Source organism: Sciurus carolinensis, chromosome 7 (assembly GCF_902686445.1).
Source record: "Sciurus carolinensis chromosome 7, mSciCar1.2, whole genome shotgun sequence".
NCBI lineage: Eukaryota > Metazoa > Chordata > Mammalia > Rodentia > Sciuridae > Sciurus > Sciurus carolinensis.
Window position 1 is genome coordinate 123448543 of NC_062219.1, and position 19804 is coordinate 123468346.

At 39.1% G+C, this 19804-nt stretch overlaps 1 protein-coding gene and 1 pseudogene across 1 annotated transcript; both read left to right on the top strand.

Moving 5' to 3' along the window:
- Nucleotides 1-4157, top strand: part of LOC124989333 (heterogeneous nuclear ribonucleoprotein A1-like) — a 23864-nt pseudogene extending 19707 nt beyond the window's left edge.
- A 466-nt stretch (nucleotides 4158-4623) lies between these two features.
- On the top strand, nucleotides 4624-5771 carry LOC124989334 (telomere attrition and p53 response 1 protein-like). Its single transcript, XM_047559227.1, is given in 2 exon segments — nucleotides 4624-5530; nucleotides 5533-5771. Coding segments are annotated over 2 exon segments (1146 nt in total).
- Nucleotides 5772-19804: the final 14033 nt, after the last annotated feature.

Consider the following 19804-nt stretch of genomic DNA (forward strand, 5'->3'; position numbering starts at 1 on the left):
TGTTATTTTTTTTAAGAGTATGTGGGGGCTGGGGATATAACTCAGTTGGTAGAGTGCTTGCTTTGTAAACACAAGGCCCTGGGTTCAATCCCCAGCACTGCAAAAAAAAAAAAAAAAAAAAAAGGCGAAAAAAAAAAAACCCAGAGAGGGAGATAAGAAAGAGCTGTGGTTATTTTTTTTAAGAGTATGTGGGGGCTGGGGATATAACTCAGTTGGTAGAGTGCTTGCTTTGTAAACACAAGGCCCTGGGTTCAATCCCCAGCACTGCAAAAAAAAAAAAAAAAAAAAAAAGGCGAAAAAAAAAAAAACCCAGAGAGGGAGATAAGAAAGAGCTGTGGTTATTTTTTTTAAGAGTATGTGGGGGCTGGGGATATAACTCAGTTGGTAGAGTGCTTGCTTTGTAAGCACAAGGCCCTGGGTTCAATCCCCAGCACTGCAAAAAAAAAAGAAAAAAAAAAAGGCCAAAAAAAAAAACCCAGAGAGGGAGATAAGAAAGAGCTGTGGTTATTTTTTTTAAGAGTATGTGGGGGCTGGGGATATAACTCAGTTCGTAGAGTGCTTGCTTTGTAAACACAAGGCCCTGGGTTCAATCCCCAGCACTGCAAAAAAAAAAAAAAAAAAAAAAAAAAAAGGCGAAAAAAAAAAAACCCAGAGAGGGAGATAAGAAAGAACTGTGGTTATTCTTTTTAAGAGTATGTGGGGGCTGGGGATATAACTCAGTTCGTAGAGTGCTTGCTTTGTAAACACAAGGCCCTGGGTTCAATCCCCAGCACTGCAAAAAAAAAAAAAAAAAAAAAAAAAAAAAAAAGGCGAAAAAAAAAAACCCAGAGAGGGAGATAAGAAAGAGCTGTGGTTATTTTTTTTAAGAGTATGTGGGGGCTGGGGATATAACTCAGTTGGTAGAGTGCTTGCTTTGTAAACACAAGGCCCTGGGTTCAATCCAGGCACTGCAAAAAAAAAAAAAAAAAAAAAAAGGCGAAAAAAAAAAAAAACCCAGAGAGGGAGATAAGAAAGAGCTGTGGTTATTTTTTTTAAGAGTATGTGGGGGCTGGGGATATAACTCAGTTCGTAGAGTGCTTGCTTTGTAAACACAAGGCCCTGGGTTCAATCCAGGCACTGCAAAAAAAAAAAAAAAAAAAAAAAAGGCGAAAAAAAAAAAAACCCAGAGAGGGAGATAAGAAAGAGCTGTGGTTATTTTTTTAAGAGTATGTGGGGGCTGGGGATATAACTCAGTTGGTAGAGTGCTTGCTTTGTAAGCACAAGGCCCTGGGTTCAATCCCCAGCACTGCAAAAAAAAAAAAAAAAAAAAAAAAAGGCGAAAAAAAAAAAACCCAGAGAGGGAGATAAGAAAGAGCTGTGGTTATTTTTTTTAAGAGTATGTGGGGGCTGGGGATATAACTCAGTTGGTAGAGTGCTTGCTTTGTAAGCACAAGGCCCTGGGTTCAATCCCCAGCACTGCAAAAAAAAAAAAAAAAAAAAAGGCGAAAAAAAAAAACCCAGAGAGGGAGATAAGAAAGAGCTGTGGTTATTTTTTTTAAGAGCGTACAGCTGGCAAAAACAGCATTTATGAAGAGTTTGGAATATCATAAAAAGTTGATTATTGACCATAATAATTTTCCAAATGCAAGATTCAAAATAATTCATCGTGTGTGACCGCGTCTGTGTAGTCCTGCCAGAAACCAGTGGGTGGACCACTGAGTGTCTGAGCAGCACAGCCCCAGAGGCCCCTTCACACCCAAGCCCAACTCATCTGCCGGTTAACCAGGATCCTCCCAGTGGAAACAAGAGGTGGTTTTATATCTTACTGCTTCTGTGCATTTTAAATATTTTCTTTGTTTAATCAGTATTTACTTTCTAGAATATAATAAAAAATGCACTGTGAAATAAATTTTTAATGAAAAATTCCCAGAGAAGGGCTAGAGCCTGTTCTACTTGCTGCCTCTGATCTTTACTGCTTTACTAATTTGGTGGTGGCATTTTACCTTTCTTTATTAACTCCATCTTTTCATGGGACAAGGAGGGTTCTCCCTATGTTGTCAACCCTTTCTCAAACTCCTGAGTGACGCACCTCAGCCTCCCCCGTAGCTGGGATTACAGGCCTGGCTTTAGCTTATTTTCTAGTGAGGGTTTCAAACATTTCACAGTCCTACAAGTTGGTTAAATGAACTTTAAAATGAAAGTAGAATATTAAGACAGAAGTTCTGTCCTCACAATTGCACATTATGTTCTTAACACTTTGCAAATTGGTACAACCACTCTGGAAGGCAGTATGGAGTTTCCTCAGAAAACTTGGAATAGAACCACCATTTGACTCAGCTATCCCACTTCTCCATTTATACCCAAAGGACTTAAAATCAGCATACTACAGTGACTCAGCTTCATCAATATTTAGAGCAGCTCAGTTCACAATAGCTAAAGTATGGAACCAACCTAGGTGCCCTTCAACAAATGAATGGATAAAGAAAATGTGATATATATATACAGCCATAAAAAAGAATTACTTTATGACATTTGCCAGTAAATGGATGGAACTGGTGACTATCATGCTAAGTGAAATAAGCCAATCCTTCAAAACCAAAGACTGAATGTTCTCTACGATCTGTGGATACTAACCCACAAAAAGGTGGGGGAGGGCAAGAATAGAAGTTCATTTAATGAGAAAGAAGGGAAAGGAGGGGTATATGAATAAGAAAGACAGTGGAATGAATCTGACATAACTTTCCTATGTACATATATGAATAGACCATTGTGTATCTCAACATCATGTACATCCACAAGCTTGGGATCCTAATTAGAATAATATATAATCCATGTTTGTATAAATACATCAAAAAAATAGATTCTACTGTCATGTATAACTAAAAAAAGGACAAATAAAATATTAAAAGATCACGCTGTACACTGTATTATAATGTCTCCATTAAAAATAAATCTTTTCAAAATTAAAAACATATTTTAAGTGTAATAGGATTTTGTCTTTTTTTTTTTTTTTTTTTTTTTTTTTTTTTTGTACTGTGGATTGAACACAGGGTTGCTTAACCCCTGAGCTAAATTGCTAGCCTTTTGTATTATTTATTTTGAGGTAGGATCTCAAGTTTGCAAAGGGCCTTCCTAAGTTGCTGAGGCTGGTCACCAACTTGTGAACTTCCTGCCCTAGCCTCCAAAGTCACTGGAATTACAGGCTTGTGCCACCACACCAGCTTGTTGTGAATCTAATTGGCATTTCCATAATGACAAACAATGACAAGTGGAGCTATTCACTGGAGGGCTGAGCTTTGAAACAACTAATGAGAGTCTGAGAAGCCATTTTGAGCAATGGGGAACACTCATGAACTGCATAGTAATGACAGACCCAAACACCAAGCACTCTAGGGGCTTTGGGTTTGTCACTTATGCCACTGTGAAGGAAGTGGATGCAGCCTTGAATGCTGTGTGAACAAGGTGTATGGAAGAGTTGTGAAACCAAAGAGAGCTGTCTCAGGAGAAATTCTCTCAAAGACCAGGGGCCCACTTAACTGTGAAAAAGATCTTTGTTGATGGCATTAAAGAAGACACTGAAGAACATCACCTATGATATTATTTTGAACAGTATGGAAAATTTGAAGTTATTGAAATCACGACTGACCAAGGCAGTGGGAAGAAGAGGGGCTTTGCTTTTGATGACCATGACTCCATGGATAATATTGTCTTTCAGAAATACCATACTGTGAATGGCTACAACCGCGAAGTGAGGAAAGCCCTGTCAAAGCGAGAGCTGGCTATCACTTCATCTAGTCAAAGAGGTCAAAGTGATTCTAAAATCTTTGGTGGTGGTTGTGGAGGTTGTTTGGGTGGAAGTGACAATCTTGGTTGTGGAGGAAACTTAGTGGTCATGGTGGCTTTGGTGGCAGCCGTGGTGGTGGCGGATATGGTGGCAGTAGAGATAGCTACAATGGATTTGGTAATGATGGAAGCAATTTTGGAGGTGGCAGAAGCTACAATGATTTTGGCAATTGCAACAGTCATCGAATTTTGGACTCATGAAGGGTGGAAACTTTGGAGGCAGAAGCTCTGGACATTATGGTGGTGGAGGCCAGTACTCTGCCAAACCACAAAACCAAAGTGGCTATGTTGGTTCCAGCAGCAACAGTATCTATGGTAGTAGCAGTAGGTTTTAATACTGACAGGAAACAAAGCTTAGCAGGAGAGGAGAGCCAGAGAAGTCACAGGGAAACCACAGGTTACATCAGATTTGTGAACTCAGCCAAGGAGTTGTGGCAGGATCTAGCTGCTACAAAGAAGACAGGGTTTAGACACTACTCATGTGTATGGCAAAAAAAATTGAGGACTGTATTTGTGACTATTTGTATAACAGGTGATTTTAGTTTCTGTTCTGTGAAAAGTTTAAAGCATTCGTCAAAGGGTTTTAATATAGACTTTTGTTTTGCACTCATGCTGTTGATTGCCAAATGTACTAGTCTGATCATGATGCTGAATAATTTTTTTTTTTTTTTTTTTTTTTTTTTTTTTTTTTGCGGTGCTGGGGATTGAACCCAGGGTCCTGTGCTTGTGAGGCGAGCACTCTACCAACTGAGCTATCTCCCCAGCCCTAAATGTGTTTTTGTTTTTTGTTTTTTTTAAACTATGTGCTGTGTAAAATTATTCAACTCCAAAGCCATTGTGGTAAAACTTTCCCAACAGTGTACAGTTAGAATTCATTCAGGTTGCCGCACCTCCCGCGCCCTGCGAGGCGGCGGGGCCGGGCGGGGCGGCCCTCCCTCCCCGAGACGGCGCCGCGGGGGACGGGGGGTGGGGGGCGGCCGGCGCCCGGGCCTCCCCGCCCACCCGCACTGGGCCGCCACCCGCTCTGGGCCCTCGGCGGCGCGGAGCCCCCGACCCCGCCAGGCCCGGCCCGGCCCGGCGGGCAGGGAGGAGCCCCCGCCGCAAGATGGCGAAGGCGGCGGCGGGGCCATTGTGCCCGCGTCCCCGCCCGCCGCGACCCCGGGTCCGGGCCCCCAGCGCCGCCCGGGATCCCGAAACCCGGACAAAATGGGAAGCCTAATATGGCCGTTCGGAGTGATTGACGCCCAAATAGCATTCTCTCCCCTGTCTCTGTCTGTGTCCTTGTGCGTGCGTTTCTTTTCGTTTTCTTTCGTCCTTTTTTTTTTTTTTTGTTTTGGTTTATCGTTTTCAGACCGAGTGTGTCAGCAGCCAGGACTTTCTCTCTGGGTCCCCTTCCAAAACGCAGCCACCACGGTCACCAACCTCTACAAAGAAAGTGTGGATACCCATCAGCGAAGTTTTGATATTGGAATTCAGATTGGCTATCAGCGATGCAATAAGGATGTGCTGGCTTGGGTTAAAAAACGCAGAACTATTCGTAGAGAAGATTTGATCAGCTTCCTGTGTGGAAAGTTTCCTCCACCACGAAACTCTAGAGCTCCCCCAAGACTGACTGTAGTGTCCCCTAACCGAGCTACCTCAACGGAAACTAGCTCTTCTGTAGAGACTGATTTGCAACCCTTCCGGGAAGCCATAGCTCTGCATGGTCTTAGGGTGCAATGGCTAGTCTAAGCGTGCGCTCGAGTACCCCAGGCTCTCCTACACATGTAAGCAGTGGCTCCAATGCTAGTCGAAGGAGAAATGGACTCCATGATGTCGATTTGAACACTTTCATATCAGAAGAAATGGCACTCCACTTGGACAATGGTGGGACTAGAAAGCGTACCTCAGCCCAGCGTGGCGATGTCATTACAGACTCACCAACCCATAAACGCAACAGAATGATCTAAACTGCAAACATTCTCACACCCACCATGCTGCTTGAAAGTCACTCTATCCTCAACATATACTGTTATTGCAAATAAGGGAAGATGAGGCCATCTTCCCTTGTTCACTGTTTAAGACAAGTGAATTCGATAGTGGTTGCCATAAAAGGAAGTTCTAGGTATTCACAGTAGATGCCTCTTGTAATATGGCTTTCTCAAAAACTATAATCCCAGCAGAGGACATCAGATATCGTTTAGTCATTAGCAAGATCATCATAGGCAAACATATCCATTCCAAGGCTAAAAGTGACCTTAACTGTATTTATTCTCAAAGGGAAAGGAAATATCAGGTGTTTATTTGGTTATAGAATTTTTTTTTCTCCCCAGTCCATTTCCTGCTGTGTTGAGTATTTTGCTTCAACAGTATTGCCAGGTTCCCCAAATTATCTAAAAACAGGATTTGACTTCCTTGTCAGATCTGCAGGTTTCCATTTTTACAGCTGCACTGTACCATGCACCTGGTTTCTATATAGTAACGGTGTACAACTTCTAATTATTGGACTGTGCCCTGTTTTTAGTTTTCAACACAGTTTCTAATTCTGGTGATTGTGTGATGTAAAGAGGTGCTATGATGGTCATGCAATTAATACTTAATATTGAATCAATACACAGAAATTTATTGAATTCACTTTGTGTGTGTGTTAGTGCTCTAAAAATAGCAATATTATTGAAGTGCCCCAGATTAACCCTGTAGGCTTCAAATACTCAGTTTTAAGACAAGTACTACTTCTATGCGTGGTACTCCTTACAGTAAATGTAAACTTGTAGACTGCATTCAAGGTGACCTGAAATAGAGAGGTCATGAACTTTGAGAGTGGGCTTCCTTTTGGTTAAGTATTAGTGAGGGGAGATGGATGGTGAGGTAGGTATTTATTCAAGCCTTTCATTTCCTGCTTTTCATTTTTCATGGATGCCCTACTTTGTGCAGTTTCCATTGTAGTGGGTGGAAGGTGACAAAGCTGTTTTATCTACTAATAATGTGATCACAACCTAAGTAGCAGAACCCAACTCCCCCTGTCCCTTCATTCCCCCTCCTAAGAAGTGCAGTTTGGAATCTCATTCTGGAAAAGGTAGAATCGCATGGAGGTTCTTTAGATGTTAGGTAGACCTAAATAAAAGTTCTCAATAGAGTCCTCTTGGAGTAAATATAAGACCTCTTGTAGCTACAACATTTTAGAGCATGTTTCATCTTCATTTTTAATATCTTGAACTAAATGATAGTCTTTTTTAGATGAAGAACTGATATCAGCCTGCCAGGTACTGTAATTTATTCTATCCTATTATTATATATCAAGTAGGACAGTGAAAAATGTTTCCTTGCAAACTTGTAGTCCCGTATCAGTTACTTCCTATTTTTATCCTTAAATGACCATTGCAAATCAGTGTAAGGGTTTTTCCAGTAATTACTCACAGCACTTTGTTAAAGTTTGCAATTTCTTCAGCCATTTAATAATATCTTTCTGTGAAGAAACTGCTAAGTTAACCATATTGACTGGGTGGGATATGAATGGAATGTTAGAAATTGTCGGGGTTTCGGCCGGACCCCTGGCCCTAGGTGTGGCAAGGCTAAGATGGCACCTGGCAGTGAGCCAGAGCAGTTAACTTTTGCACAAACAACTGACATTATTTTGAGGAAGTTCGAGGGATTGGCTGAGCTCCCTGATGGACAGTACAGGCCCACTGTATGCCTGCCTTTGCTGCCTGTATCTGTGGATGCTCCCCCCTCGTGCGAAAATGCTGATTGGTTACAAGTACTGTATATATTGGAGTGTAAGTTCCTCAAAGGAAGAACAAAGAGAGAACTGAGAGGATGGGGGTGCGCGCAATAAAAGGGCTGAAAAGAACCAGGTGTCGTGTCTCTCTGCGGGCGGGGAGCGCGACAAGTGGCGCCGAAATCCGGGAGCCAAAGAGCAATAATTTTTCACAGACAAGGGTAAGTTAAGTGGTAAGTAATAAAGTAATAAAATAATAAAGCAATAAAGTAATAAAGTAAGTAAGGCTAGAAAGCCCGGTAACAGAGAAAAAATTAATAGGCTTTAAGCCCGGTAACAGAGAAATATTAATAGGCTTTAAGCCCGGTAACAGAGAAATATTTATAGGCTTTAAGCCCGGTAACAGAGAAATATTTATAGGCTTTAAGCCCGGTAACAGAGAAATATTTATAGGCTTTAAGCCCGGTAACAGAGAAATATTAATAGGCTTTAAGCCCGGTAACAGAGAAATATTAATAGGCTTTAAGCCCGGTAACAGAGAAATATTAATAGGCTTTAAGCCCGGTAACAGAGAAAAAATTAATAGGCTTTAAGCCCGGTAAAAGTTCACAGAAGGCAGGTTCGTTGCCCGGTAAAATTAGTTAGTTTCAATTTATGAAGTGGTACCAAATTGTGTGTGTGGTGTGTTATTTTTGTGTTTGTTGTGTGGCTTGTTTGTGTGCTTGGAGCTCTTAGTGCTGTAAGATTTAATCATAGGAACAGTACTGTCTGGGACTGGAATGCAGCAGCCTCTTAGGGAGTTGTTGGGGAATCACGGACATTGACACCGGTGAAGACTCGAGACCTGTGGGCAATAGTTAAAAAACACTCTTTTGTGGAGCCTCTGACTGAGGGCAGTCAGGTTTTGGAGAAAATATAAGAGAAAAGGTCTAAAACATCAAAAAGGGCGTCAATAAGATCAGGGACAAACAAAAATAAAACTGAAAGTGGGTGTAAGGAACAACTTGTTAGAAAGAGGGAAATCAGTTTAGGGGAGGGTCCCCCTAGGCAGAGAGCTCAGCAGCTCCATTCCTTAAAAGTAGTAAAAAATAATGTTTTGTGATTTTCTGCATTCAAACCTAACCTGATTTCTCAACCAGGAAAAAAGGGTTAAAAGTCCTGGGTGATCCTCCCTCCCCCTGCCACATTGGAATGTAACTACAGCGTCTCAAGGAGAAAAGGGGGGTAACCTAAAGATAAGAAGAAAAGAAGAAAAAAAGTGTCCGTTTTGAATTCCTGGGCCGCTGCATAAAACTGACTTATTCTTCAGGATTCTTGTTTGTTTTGTTTTTTTCTTTAATGCTGTATTTTTGAGCTCATAATTTTAATCCTACATACCTAGGTTAATGATTTTATTTTTGATCAGTTCTATTTTTTATTCAACTGAAGTTTTTTAAACAGTTGTTTCATTGCAATGAACATTCACCTATAAATTACAAGGCCTTTGATTTTGTGTTATTTGTATGTCGTACTGTCTGGTGTTATGTCTTATCTGCATCAAAACTGAGCGCTCTTAAAATTAAAATTTAAAAATGGATCCAAATACTTTTATTCACGTGATTTAAAGGGTTCAATTTAAATTGGGTAAACTAATAAAAGTAAAATATTTTTAAAAATAACTTACAAGTCTCCAGGTGGTCAAACTAATGAAATGTTAATGTTAAACAATGTCTAATATTAATTGCTTCTAGGACTTTTCTTCAGCAGGAAAGAGGCAACGGATCCTGTTCAGGACACTTGTCTGATATCTTGGTTTTTATAAAATAAATAAATTGGAGTTAACATGTATGGGATTACTCAAATGTGTTTGTAGAGACGTCTGGTTAATTTACAAAGTTAAAATGCTAATTGTTAAATAACATCAAGTACTCTTAACTCCTCAAATTCCATGGGGTATCATACTTAAACATTATTGGTGTTTTCATAGGTTGGTAAATAAAAGGGTTTAAACTTGCTTTGTGTCATCACTAAACTAAAAACAAGGTTACTAAGAGTTATATCCTAACAAGTGGAATTCTATATATAAAGGGTCCCAAAAGTTTCAGCTGTGTTTCAATTAAGAGTACTATAAACAACAAAATATTTAATCTTATTAAAATAGGGTGATTTATCTAAATTCAGAAATTTCATAAGAGTTGTTTCAGAATGTGAACAAAAAGGGGTCAACAAATAGGGAAGAGAAAATAAAAGGTTCTGGGTTTAAAAATGTATTTAATAAAAAGGAAAAGAAAATGTTTCTGGATAAAAAAGTCTGTGTGTAACAAAGGGCAAGTTTCAACAAGTCTGTGTGTAACTAAGTTGGTTGTGTGTATGTAAAACAGCTAAAGCTATTTAAGGTTTTTCCTAAGGTGAAATACTAATGTTCTGATATAAGCCAAAGTTTAATCTATATGGTAAAATGACATGGTAAAATGACAAGGATTTCTTAGAAACACCAATTCATTCTTAACTTTGTGTCTCTTAAGTTTTATTAAAAATAGGGGTTTATACAATTATGGTTAAGCAACTGTTAAAAATTTGTACTACGTTATAAAGTCTAATTTTTCTTTAAAAACTAAAATTGGTAAGAACCAATTCCTCACTAAAATTAAAATAACTCTAACCACAGATGTACCTTATAACCCACAAAAACAAGGTATTGTTGAACATACACATCTCACCCTCAAAAATGTTCTTTATAAACAAAAAGGGGGAATAGAGGAGACCTTCAGGTCCCCTAAAGATAAACTTTCTCTTTGTCTCTTTGTTTGGGGTTTTTTTTTTTAACTCTGGGTAATAAGGGTAACCCGGTGCTTTACTGGAGCTGCGGCTCAGTTTGTGTGTTTCCACGGAATAAACTAACTTACTACCTCTTTTTAGTCTCTTAGGAGGAACAGTTCAACTATGTAACAAAACAACTGCTTCTCTCAATTGTACTTCAGATTTGTGCTATCCCTCAATGTTAAAATGCTTCTAGGTTCCTGCTGGCAGACTTAATGTGTGTTCCTACCTTCCTACCAGTCCCAGTCTCTGTTACAGATGCAGAATTGCCAGTGTTACTATCAAGAAACAGGAGAGAATTTGGCATCACAGCGACTATGGTCACTGCAATAGTGGTTTCTGCAACAGCAGCACTAGCAACTGCCATACCTACAACAACAACAGTCAATCACTTGGCCGAAAATACAGCTGCAGCCTTACAGACTAAAGAAACTCTAAACCAACATTTAAGAACAGGCTTACTCCTGGTGAATCAAAGAGTGGACTTACTACAAGAACAAGTGGGCATATTACAAGAACTTTTGGGACTGGGATGTGTTTACTCTTTAAGAGCTATTTGTGTTACCCCCATTGTATATGATAATTCCAGCACCGCAGCTGGGTTATCTAAAAAATTATAATCTTACCTCACAACTTAGAACCAAAATTGTCAAAGCTAATTCTACTAGGGTACAAATTGCTTCTATGTCTGAGCTGGCTAAATGGTTTTCTTCTGCTTTTAATTTTGTAAACAGTGGACAAGCCTTGGCACTTTGGGGTTTTTACTCCTCTTTGGTATCTTTTTCCTCACCCGCCTGGTTGTACAACTACGAGCCACCCAACATATGGACCAGATTATTTTTCATCAGGCCATGACTGCCCTAGAGGCCGGCAGTTCCCCACAAGTATGGCTCTCGATGCTGGACCGGTAGTCAAAGACGGGTAAGGGAGAAGGTGACACTGTACCGACCTAAGACAGGAGCTGTAGCATGCTCTACAGTTATCCGATGACGGGTAAGGACGGTGGTTGACCACTCCGCCTAAGACAGACACGGTCCCGAGCTTTCCTTTTCTTTTTAAAAGAGAGAAGGGGGAACTGTCGGGGTTTCGGCCGGACCCCTGGCCCTAGGTGTGGCAAGGCTAAGATGGCACCTGGCAGTGAGCCAGAGCAGTTAACTTTTGCACAAACAACTGACATTATTTTGAGGAAGTTCGAGGGATTGGCTGAGCTCCCTGATGGACAGTACAGGCCCACTGTATGCCTGCCTTTGCTGCCTGTATCTGTGGATGCTCCCCCCTCGTGCGAAAATGCTGATTGGTTACAAGTACTGTATATATTGGAGTGTAAGTTCCTCAAAGGAAGAACAAAGAGAGAACTGAGAGGATGGGGGTGCGCGCAATAAAAGGGCTGAAAAGAACCAGGTGTCGTGTCTCTCTGCGGGCGGGGAGCGCGACAAGAAATGTTGTGTGAATTGAAGTTCTGTATTCGTTATAGATATAACCCTTATTTAAAACAGTGAAATCCATGCTCAAAAGTAGGAATGAAAGATTTCTAAATTTTTGCAACAGTGGATCATTTTTTGTTAGAGTATAATAGCAGGAAGAATTATAGCAATCTGTCATTTTACCTGAAACGGACATGCCTATGTATTATGAATACTTTAAAGCTTCCCTTTGGAATATACCAAGAAATGCATTTGGAATTATCTTTGCTTTTCTGTCATTGTAAATTTAGTTTCCAGAATTGGGGTTTGGTGGTGTGATGCATTGCTCACAAGAGGCCAGAACTCCTATTCCTACAGGATTTTGCGATGGAGGAACTCATATTTAATCTCCCCTTCATGCCTCGGTTCTTGTTCCTCTTTCTAAGTTGAATAACAATATTTTTGGTTGTTTTGTTTTAAGTTGGTGCTCTGAAGCTTAATTTCAGTACCCTTTACTCTCATTTGTCAAATTTTGATAAAACATGTGCCATTTTCTTTGGTAAGAGAAAGTAGGTCTGCCAAAACACAATTTATATGCCTTATTGGCTCCATTAAACTTTTTAAAAACTTAAAAAAAAAAAAAAAAGAATTCATTCAGGTTAATGTCAGGTTCAGAAACCTTGGTGTAGTTGTTGTGAACTTCTGAAGTTCTTTCATTTCAAGGGTCACCCAAACACAGCTATGGAATTATTTGGTTATAAAAATGATTGTTGGCCTATGTTATGCAATACCTAAATTGAATAATGGTACCAGATAAATAATAGATGGAAATGGAGCTTGTGTATCATCCATTATCATGTGTAATCAATAAACTATTTAGTTCTCTTGAATGGAAAAAAAAAAAAAAGATGTCAATCCTTTCTATATTCCCAATAATGTTTAACATTATTTTCAATTTCCACTTAGGCATCCACAATAAAGTGTTCTGGATAAATGAATGAATTGCACAAGGTGTTCTTCATTTCATTATTGTTATTTTTTGGTACTGGGTTTTAAACCACTAGTTCTTTTTTCTTTTGAAACAGGGTCTTGCTAAGTTGCTGAGGCTAGGCTTGAACTTAGGATCTCCTGCCTCAGCATCCTGTCCAACCCTCATGCCAAAGTTGATACATTACAAAATGTTGGTATGTTATATCCTAATAAATAATTTACTGTTTTTGCAAGCTTGACTTCCTTTTAATTCCCTTCTCCTCATGTGACATAAAATTACTGTGCTAGATTTTAATGACATAATAATTTTTAAAATACAGTGGCCATAATAATTGTAAGCACCTTGGATAAAGAATTTGGTTATAGAAAACTACATAGTTTTCAAATTTCCCTAGTTCCAGCAAGATTTAGGATTGGAAAAGTAAGTCAGTTCACATACAAATGAGAATTTATTACTATTTTTCAATACCTATGGAGAACCATGATAAATAGGTTTCTTTCTTGTGATTCTAATATTTTATTAGCTTCTGAGTTTAAGAAAATCTCATCCCTGAAGAAAGCTTAAATCGCCTGTATTAATGATTCTTCCCAAAGGTGGAAAGCACAAAGCTGTCACTGATAGCCAGGGGTGGACTGAAAAAACCTGAGTTACAGTGGACCCTTCGTTCATTTTCTCTAATGCTGCCCTGTTTACATGTGACTATCTAAATTTAAATAGATTAAAATTAAAGAAAATGTAAGAGCCAGTTCTCACTTGCATAGCCACATTTCAAATGCTCAGTCACAGGCAGCTCCTGACTGTGGAGATGAGCATGATAGACAGAATATCCCATCACGGCAAGAGGGACCACTGGACAGTGGTGTTCTAGTGAATTCTGGTTCCATAGATGGGATCCTGAGTACAATTAAGAGATGACGACAATTCCTCCTTTCAATTAATCTTCATGATCTCTTCTCTGGCTAGTCGGGGTCCATCTCCTTTTTGACCAAAGGTTAATTTTTCCAGTTACACATAAGTAGTTCATATTACTTTTTTTTTTTTTTTTACTGGTTTTACCCCATAAATTACAGGAGAGGCTCATGGATTATATTTAAATATTATCAAAAGGTCGTATAAGAAAGTACCATGTTTTAAAAAAAGAAGAAAAGAAAAAGATAAACCCACCAATTTCTGTACCAATTTCCATAGCAATAACAATCCATGGCTCCCCACCATCTTATTTCAGGATCTTCCTCTTCAGGCTGATCCATAAAGTTTTACTCCTATTGGTGCATCTCTAAATAATACAGACTATTTAAAACTCTATAAACATTTTTTTAAGTTTTTGGGGGCTGGGGAGATAGCTCAGTCGGTAGAGTGCTTGCCTTGTAAGCCCAAGGCCCTGAGTTCGATCCCCAGCACCCAAAAAAAAAAAAAAAAAAAAAAATTATACAAATAGGATCATGCTATCTTTGACCTCATTTTAGCTCAGATATGTGTTTTCTAAGTTTTTAGATGTATGTATTTATCTTTGTTGTATTATAGCATTCCATTACATAGGTAGTTCACATGTTGAATTGCCCTTCTACTCTTTGTGGTCATTTAGTTCATTTTTAGATTTGGGAAATGATGAACAAAGCTGCTGTAAGCCTCATGGTACGTATTTGTTCCTACACATGAGCATGTGGTTCTCAGAATTATGTGTGCAGGAGTGGAAATACTATGTGTGTGTAATATCCAACCTAATAGGCAGTGCCACACTGCTATCCAGGTGTCTGTACCCTGTACACTATGGAAGCAGTGTTAAGGAAGCTTTTGATGGTCCAACTTTTCATCCACAAGGAATGGTCAGTGGCTGTAATTTAGAAATTCCTTTGGATTTTTCATGGGATCGCATCATATTGTATTCTTTACAACTTTACTGAGTTATAATTCACATACCATTCATACATTTAAAGTCTACACTTCAGTACACGCACAGAGTTGTGCACCAGTCACCACATTCAATTTTAGAATATTTCCATCATCCATGAAGAAATCCCATGTCTGTTCACAGTCACCTTTCTTTCCCCATCCATGACCTCTCCCTAGCACTAGGTAACTGCTATTCTACTTTCCATCTCTATAGGTTTCATTATTCTGAACATTTCATGAAAATGGGATCCTACAATATGTGATGTTTTGTAACTGGCTTCCTTCAGTTAGCCTGTTTTTACAGTTCATCCAGGTCATCATTGTGGTTTGATGAGCATTTCCCTATTGGCTAATGGGAAACTGATGAGCTAATGAGATGAAGCATGTATCCATTGGCGAGCTGGAAAGTAGATTTTTTTTCCTTTTTGAATTTTCCATTCATCCTTTTCCTGCACAATCATGCTCTGTGTGCTGAGGGCTCTTCTTCCCAGCTTCATAGGGTGGTTGTACTTCTAAATGTCCCTTGGCTTCTGCCTCCTGTTGGGTTTGGTAAATTGGGATCCTGAGTTCATCTCTCTCTGAAGCAGATTTCCTTGGACTCACTGGTTGATCACTTTTTATGTATTCCATTTACCAGTCCTTGCCACACAAGATGCTTGGCAAATATTTTCCCCCATTCTGCCTTCTCTTTTCACTTTTTTTTTTTTTTTTAACTCAGAGGCACTCAACCACTGAGTCACATCCCCAGCCCTGTTCTGTATTTTGTTTAGAGACAGGGCCTCACTTAGTTGCTTAGCACTTTGCTGTTGCTGAGGCTGGCTTTGAACTCATGATCCTCCTGCCTCAGCCTCCTGAGCTGCTGGGATTAAGGGCATGTGCCACCAGCCCTGGCTCATTGGTGACTTTTTTTAAAGTTGAAGATACTGAAGATACTCTTTTCCAAAGTTCCACAAAAAAATTATTTGTTTTTGATAGGGATTACACATAATAAACAGGTTTTAAGACTATTGACAATTTTTTTCCATATGGAGACTTAAAATCAATGGACATGGGATATTCCCCTATTAAAATATTTCAATAAAACATTGCTATTCATACTGTCTATCTTGTGGTGGCTTCATTTCAAACATCTTGAAAGCTTACTCTAGTGATCATAGTCTATTTCAATTATATTTTTGAAGTATTGTGTTCTGTAGAAATACAAGTGATTTTTGTCTCTATTTCTTGTCTAATATCTGCTGCAAATTTTGTCAGTTCAGATTTAGTTTGTATTTTCTCTTACTTTATTGCATGTGCTAGGAAATCCAGTATACTTTTGAACATAATGGAGATAGCAGGTATGCAGGGTATGTTCTTTCTGCCCTGCAGATCCAATCTCCATGTATGTTCCTGCTTGTATCCTGGGAACTACCCTGTATGGACTGCCTGATCTGCAAAGTCAACCTTGCTGTCTTGTCCCCTAGTTAGCTTGGGCTAAGTGGAAGCATTGGGATGGAGGAGAAGGTGGAGGAGAATTGGTTTGTGCTCTTTCTTCCCCTGGATTCATCTTACAGTACAAGGGAAATGAGATATGATTGGTCTGAATTCTTTTCTATGGTTTCTCTCAACCAGCTTCTCAGATTAAATGTGTTGTTTTGAATGTCAAGCATTTTTCTGCATCAACCAACTTGGCTAATTAAAACCTAAATTCATCTGTGCACTCGACCAATGTTTATCAAACTTGTCTTCAGGTTAAGTTTTCTGGAGAGACTTTAAATAGGTGTAAGTTAGGATCAAACATTAAACCCTTAAGTCTGATTCACCAGAAAAGCAATTCAGGTACCAATCCTGTCTGTGAAACTCTAATGAGCAACCAAGGGAAGAAGCAGAGGCTCAGAGCAGAGGGTGTACTCTCAGTACTAGGTGTGAATCAAAACCAGCTGGGACTTGAAGCAAACTCAGAGCCTGTGCATTATCCTAGTCTGCAGTGCAGAGAACATTGTGAAAACCACGAGCCTGTATCAATGAAGATGTATCACAGACATATGTCTCAGATAAATTGTAGAATTGTAGAGGAAGGTTTCCTTAGAAGCTCAGAGAGATGGGAATGTGGGATGCAAAGATTATGTACAACCTGCTCAACTCTCTCCTCACCAAATCTCCTCAGAGGGCTGGGAGGATGCTCTTCTCCCGAAGGAGTTGATGTGCCACTTGATACATGTAGATGTAAGAACTGCTAGTGTTCTGGGTAGTAACCAACCCTGAGTCCCATGTTTTCTGAATTCTTACCCAGTTCCAACCAAAATCAATTTATATGTCTGATGCCATCCTCTGAGTGGAAGGCTAGTACCTTTAAGAAAGATCCCGATAATGCATTCCAAGGTTTATTCTTCTTACAGGGGATTTTGCATAAGAACATTTAGCTGTTACCACTGTCCAATGAAAAATGGAAAATATCAAATGATCTGGAAGCTCATGTTTAATGTCTTTAATTGTATCACCTCTCCCTTAGAGTAAATGCTTTACTGTAACCTGAATAAAAAATTTTTCCTATACTTAGACTAATGGGAGTCTACAACATTAAGTAATATCTTGGAAAAGATGAGTATAATTCAGTTTTTTCCATATGGGTAACCAATGGAAATTTAATTGGCCTTAAATCATTTGTTCAAAATTTTTGTCCTTTATCCATCAATCTCTAATGTTACCAGTGTTATATATTAAGAATATATATTATATATAGTATCATTTGTATGTATACATGTGTCATATGTCTTGATCTCTCTCTATCATACACACAGTCACAGATGCCTAATGTCTACACGTGTGTTGTTTGGTTTGTGGCTTTATTCTAAAAGCTACTTGTCTAACCCTGAATCAACACCCTACTCTCTATCTACAATAACTCTAATGTAAGTTTTGATATGTACTAAGAGAATACTGTGCCCTTGTTCTTTTTGTTTAAATTTGTCTTGGCTATTATCCATGAATATTTCCAAACAAGGCTTAGAATCAGCTAACCGTGTATAACAAAACACCTAGTAGATATTTGAGATTTATTAGAATTCTAATGTTTTAGGAACTTAATGCCATTGTAATATTGAATTACAAGTAAGAATCTTGGTAACTCTCTTTAGTTAGTTGTTTTCTCTAATTGCGAGTAAGGTCTTTAAAATATCCCAATTGCTATACTGAGGAAAATTTGTAGGTTCATTCTAGAATTTTGTAAAAGAGCACTTTTACTATGTCAATGACATCTTTGTAAGTTTTCAAACACTTCTTCTGGAGTGTAAAACTCCTAACAGGGGAAACTATATAATTAATTCAAAGAATTCACAGTGATTTGGGATGTTATGATTTGATACATTATCATCTGCAATTTATGAGGGTTCTGTATCTCTGTTCAAACCCTTCTATATTTATTTATTTTCTACCTTCACTGCATTGAGGAGGTCCTCAATTATAATGCTTAATAAGAGTTGTGGGAAATAACACCTTTCGCTATTCAGAGTTTCTGGATCACACATGTTAAAGTAGAGCTGTAACTCACAAGAGAACTGACTGACTGATTCTTAAGGGAGAGCTTTTTGGGCCCATCCCAACACAAGGGATCCCTGGTGCCCCATATGTGCCCTTTGCAGCCTTTAACTCTAACCTTACTCTCCATCCCTGAGAGGCTCCCAGGCACTGGCCCAGCCAGCAGACACCAGCAGATAAAAAGCACAGTGCTCTCTATTTCTAATTCTGGGTTTCTGCCTCTGGTTCCAGGCCTAGTGAACATTCAGTGCTTTCTTAGCCTGTCCACCCCTTCAGTCATTTCTTCAAGTATGTGCTTTTCTCCTCAGTTTTCTATTTGTATTCCAATGGGAAGTGTGCTCTGGAGTAATTGACAGTTCCTGGAAACCAAAGTATAGAATACAATTTTATGTTGTTAGCAATGGAATATTACTCTGCCATAAAGAATGATAAAATTATGGCATTTGCAGGCAAATGGATGAAATTGAAGAATATCATGCTAAGTGAGATAAGCCAATCTCAAAAAAACCGAAGGACAAATGATCTCGCTGATAAGCAGATGATGACACATAATGGGGGGTGAGAAGGGTTAGTGTTAGGGTTAGGGTTAGGTTTAGGGTTAGGGTTAAGGAGGGTGGCAAGAATGGAGGAAGGAAGGACTGTATAGAGGGAAAAGAGGGGTGGGAGGGATGGGGGGAAGGGAAAAAATAACAGAATGAATCAAACAACATTACCCTATGTAAATTTGATTACACAAATGGTATGCTTGACTCCATGTACAAACAGAGAAGCAACATGTATCCCATTTGTTTACAATAAAAAAATTTTTTATGTGTTAGTGTCATATATCAAGGATGAAAACCATAAGTACCAATGATGACCACTTAAGCAAGTGTAACTTGGAATAAAAGAAAAGTCTCCATATCATCTCCATATGTCATAATTAAAATACATACCAATAAATGATGACATGAATATTGTACATTTAACATATGACTATGATCCTGATAGATAAACATGGTAGTAAATGGAATATTTAAACATGAAATTAAAAAAATAAAACACACATGCACAGTAAGTGTAGGAAGGTGGAGTGGTAAGTGGCAGAATGAGGCGGGCTTGTGCCAAGAGTGCAGGTGCAGCAGGGGTGGCCTGTGTTACACGAGGGCCTGAAGACTATGTGGGTGGTGGCATGTCTGAGACATTCTGGAGAGGCCCTTGTATGTTGGAGCTTGAACACCAGAATGACAATCTTGCTAAAAACAGAAAGAAGTAATCTGATCACAGAATGGCTCACCAGCCCCATCTCTGCACAATGAAAACCACACAACAGAGTTCTGGACTTACATATGTTGTTTACATTAGACTCTGAAAGAGAAAAAGGTATTCCTTGGAGACTGTAGTTCAATTTTTGTGTCCTTGCCATCTTCAGATTCTTGTTGAGCAATGTCTGAGAAAAGGAAGCTATGACAATTCAGGACGGCTCCACAGTACTTTCTCCTTGCTCACCTCATCTCTGCCCTGCTACAGAGAAGCTGGGCCTAAAGGCATTGCCTCAGCTGTTTTAAAGAAAACTGTCAAATTCCTCAGAATTTGAAGCCAGTATAGTCATTCAACATCATCTGCAAAATGCCACAGACTGTAGTTCTCATCATCATATATGTTAGATGAATACAGTAAATTAAATAGTGGAACTTTTTGTTT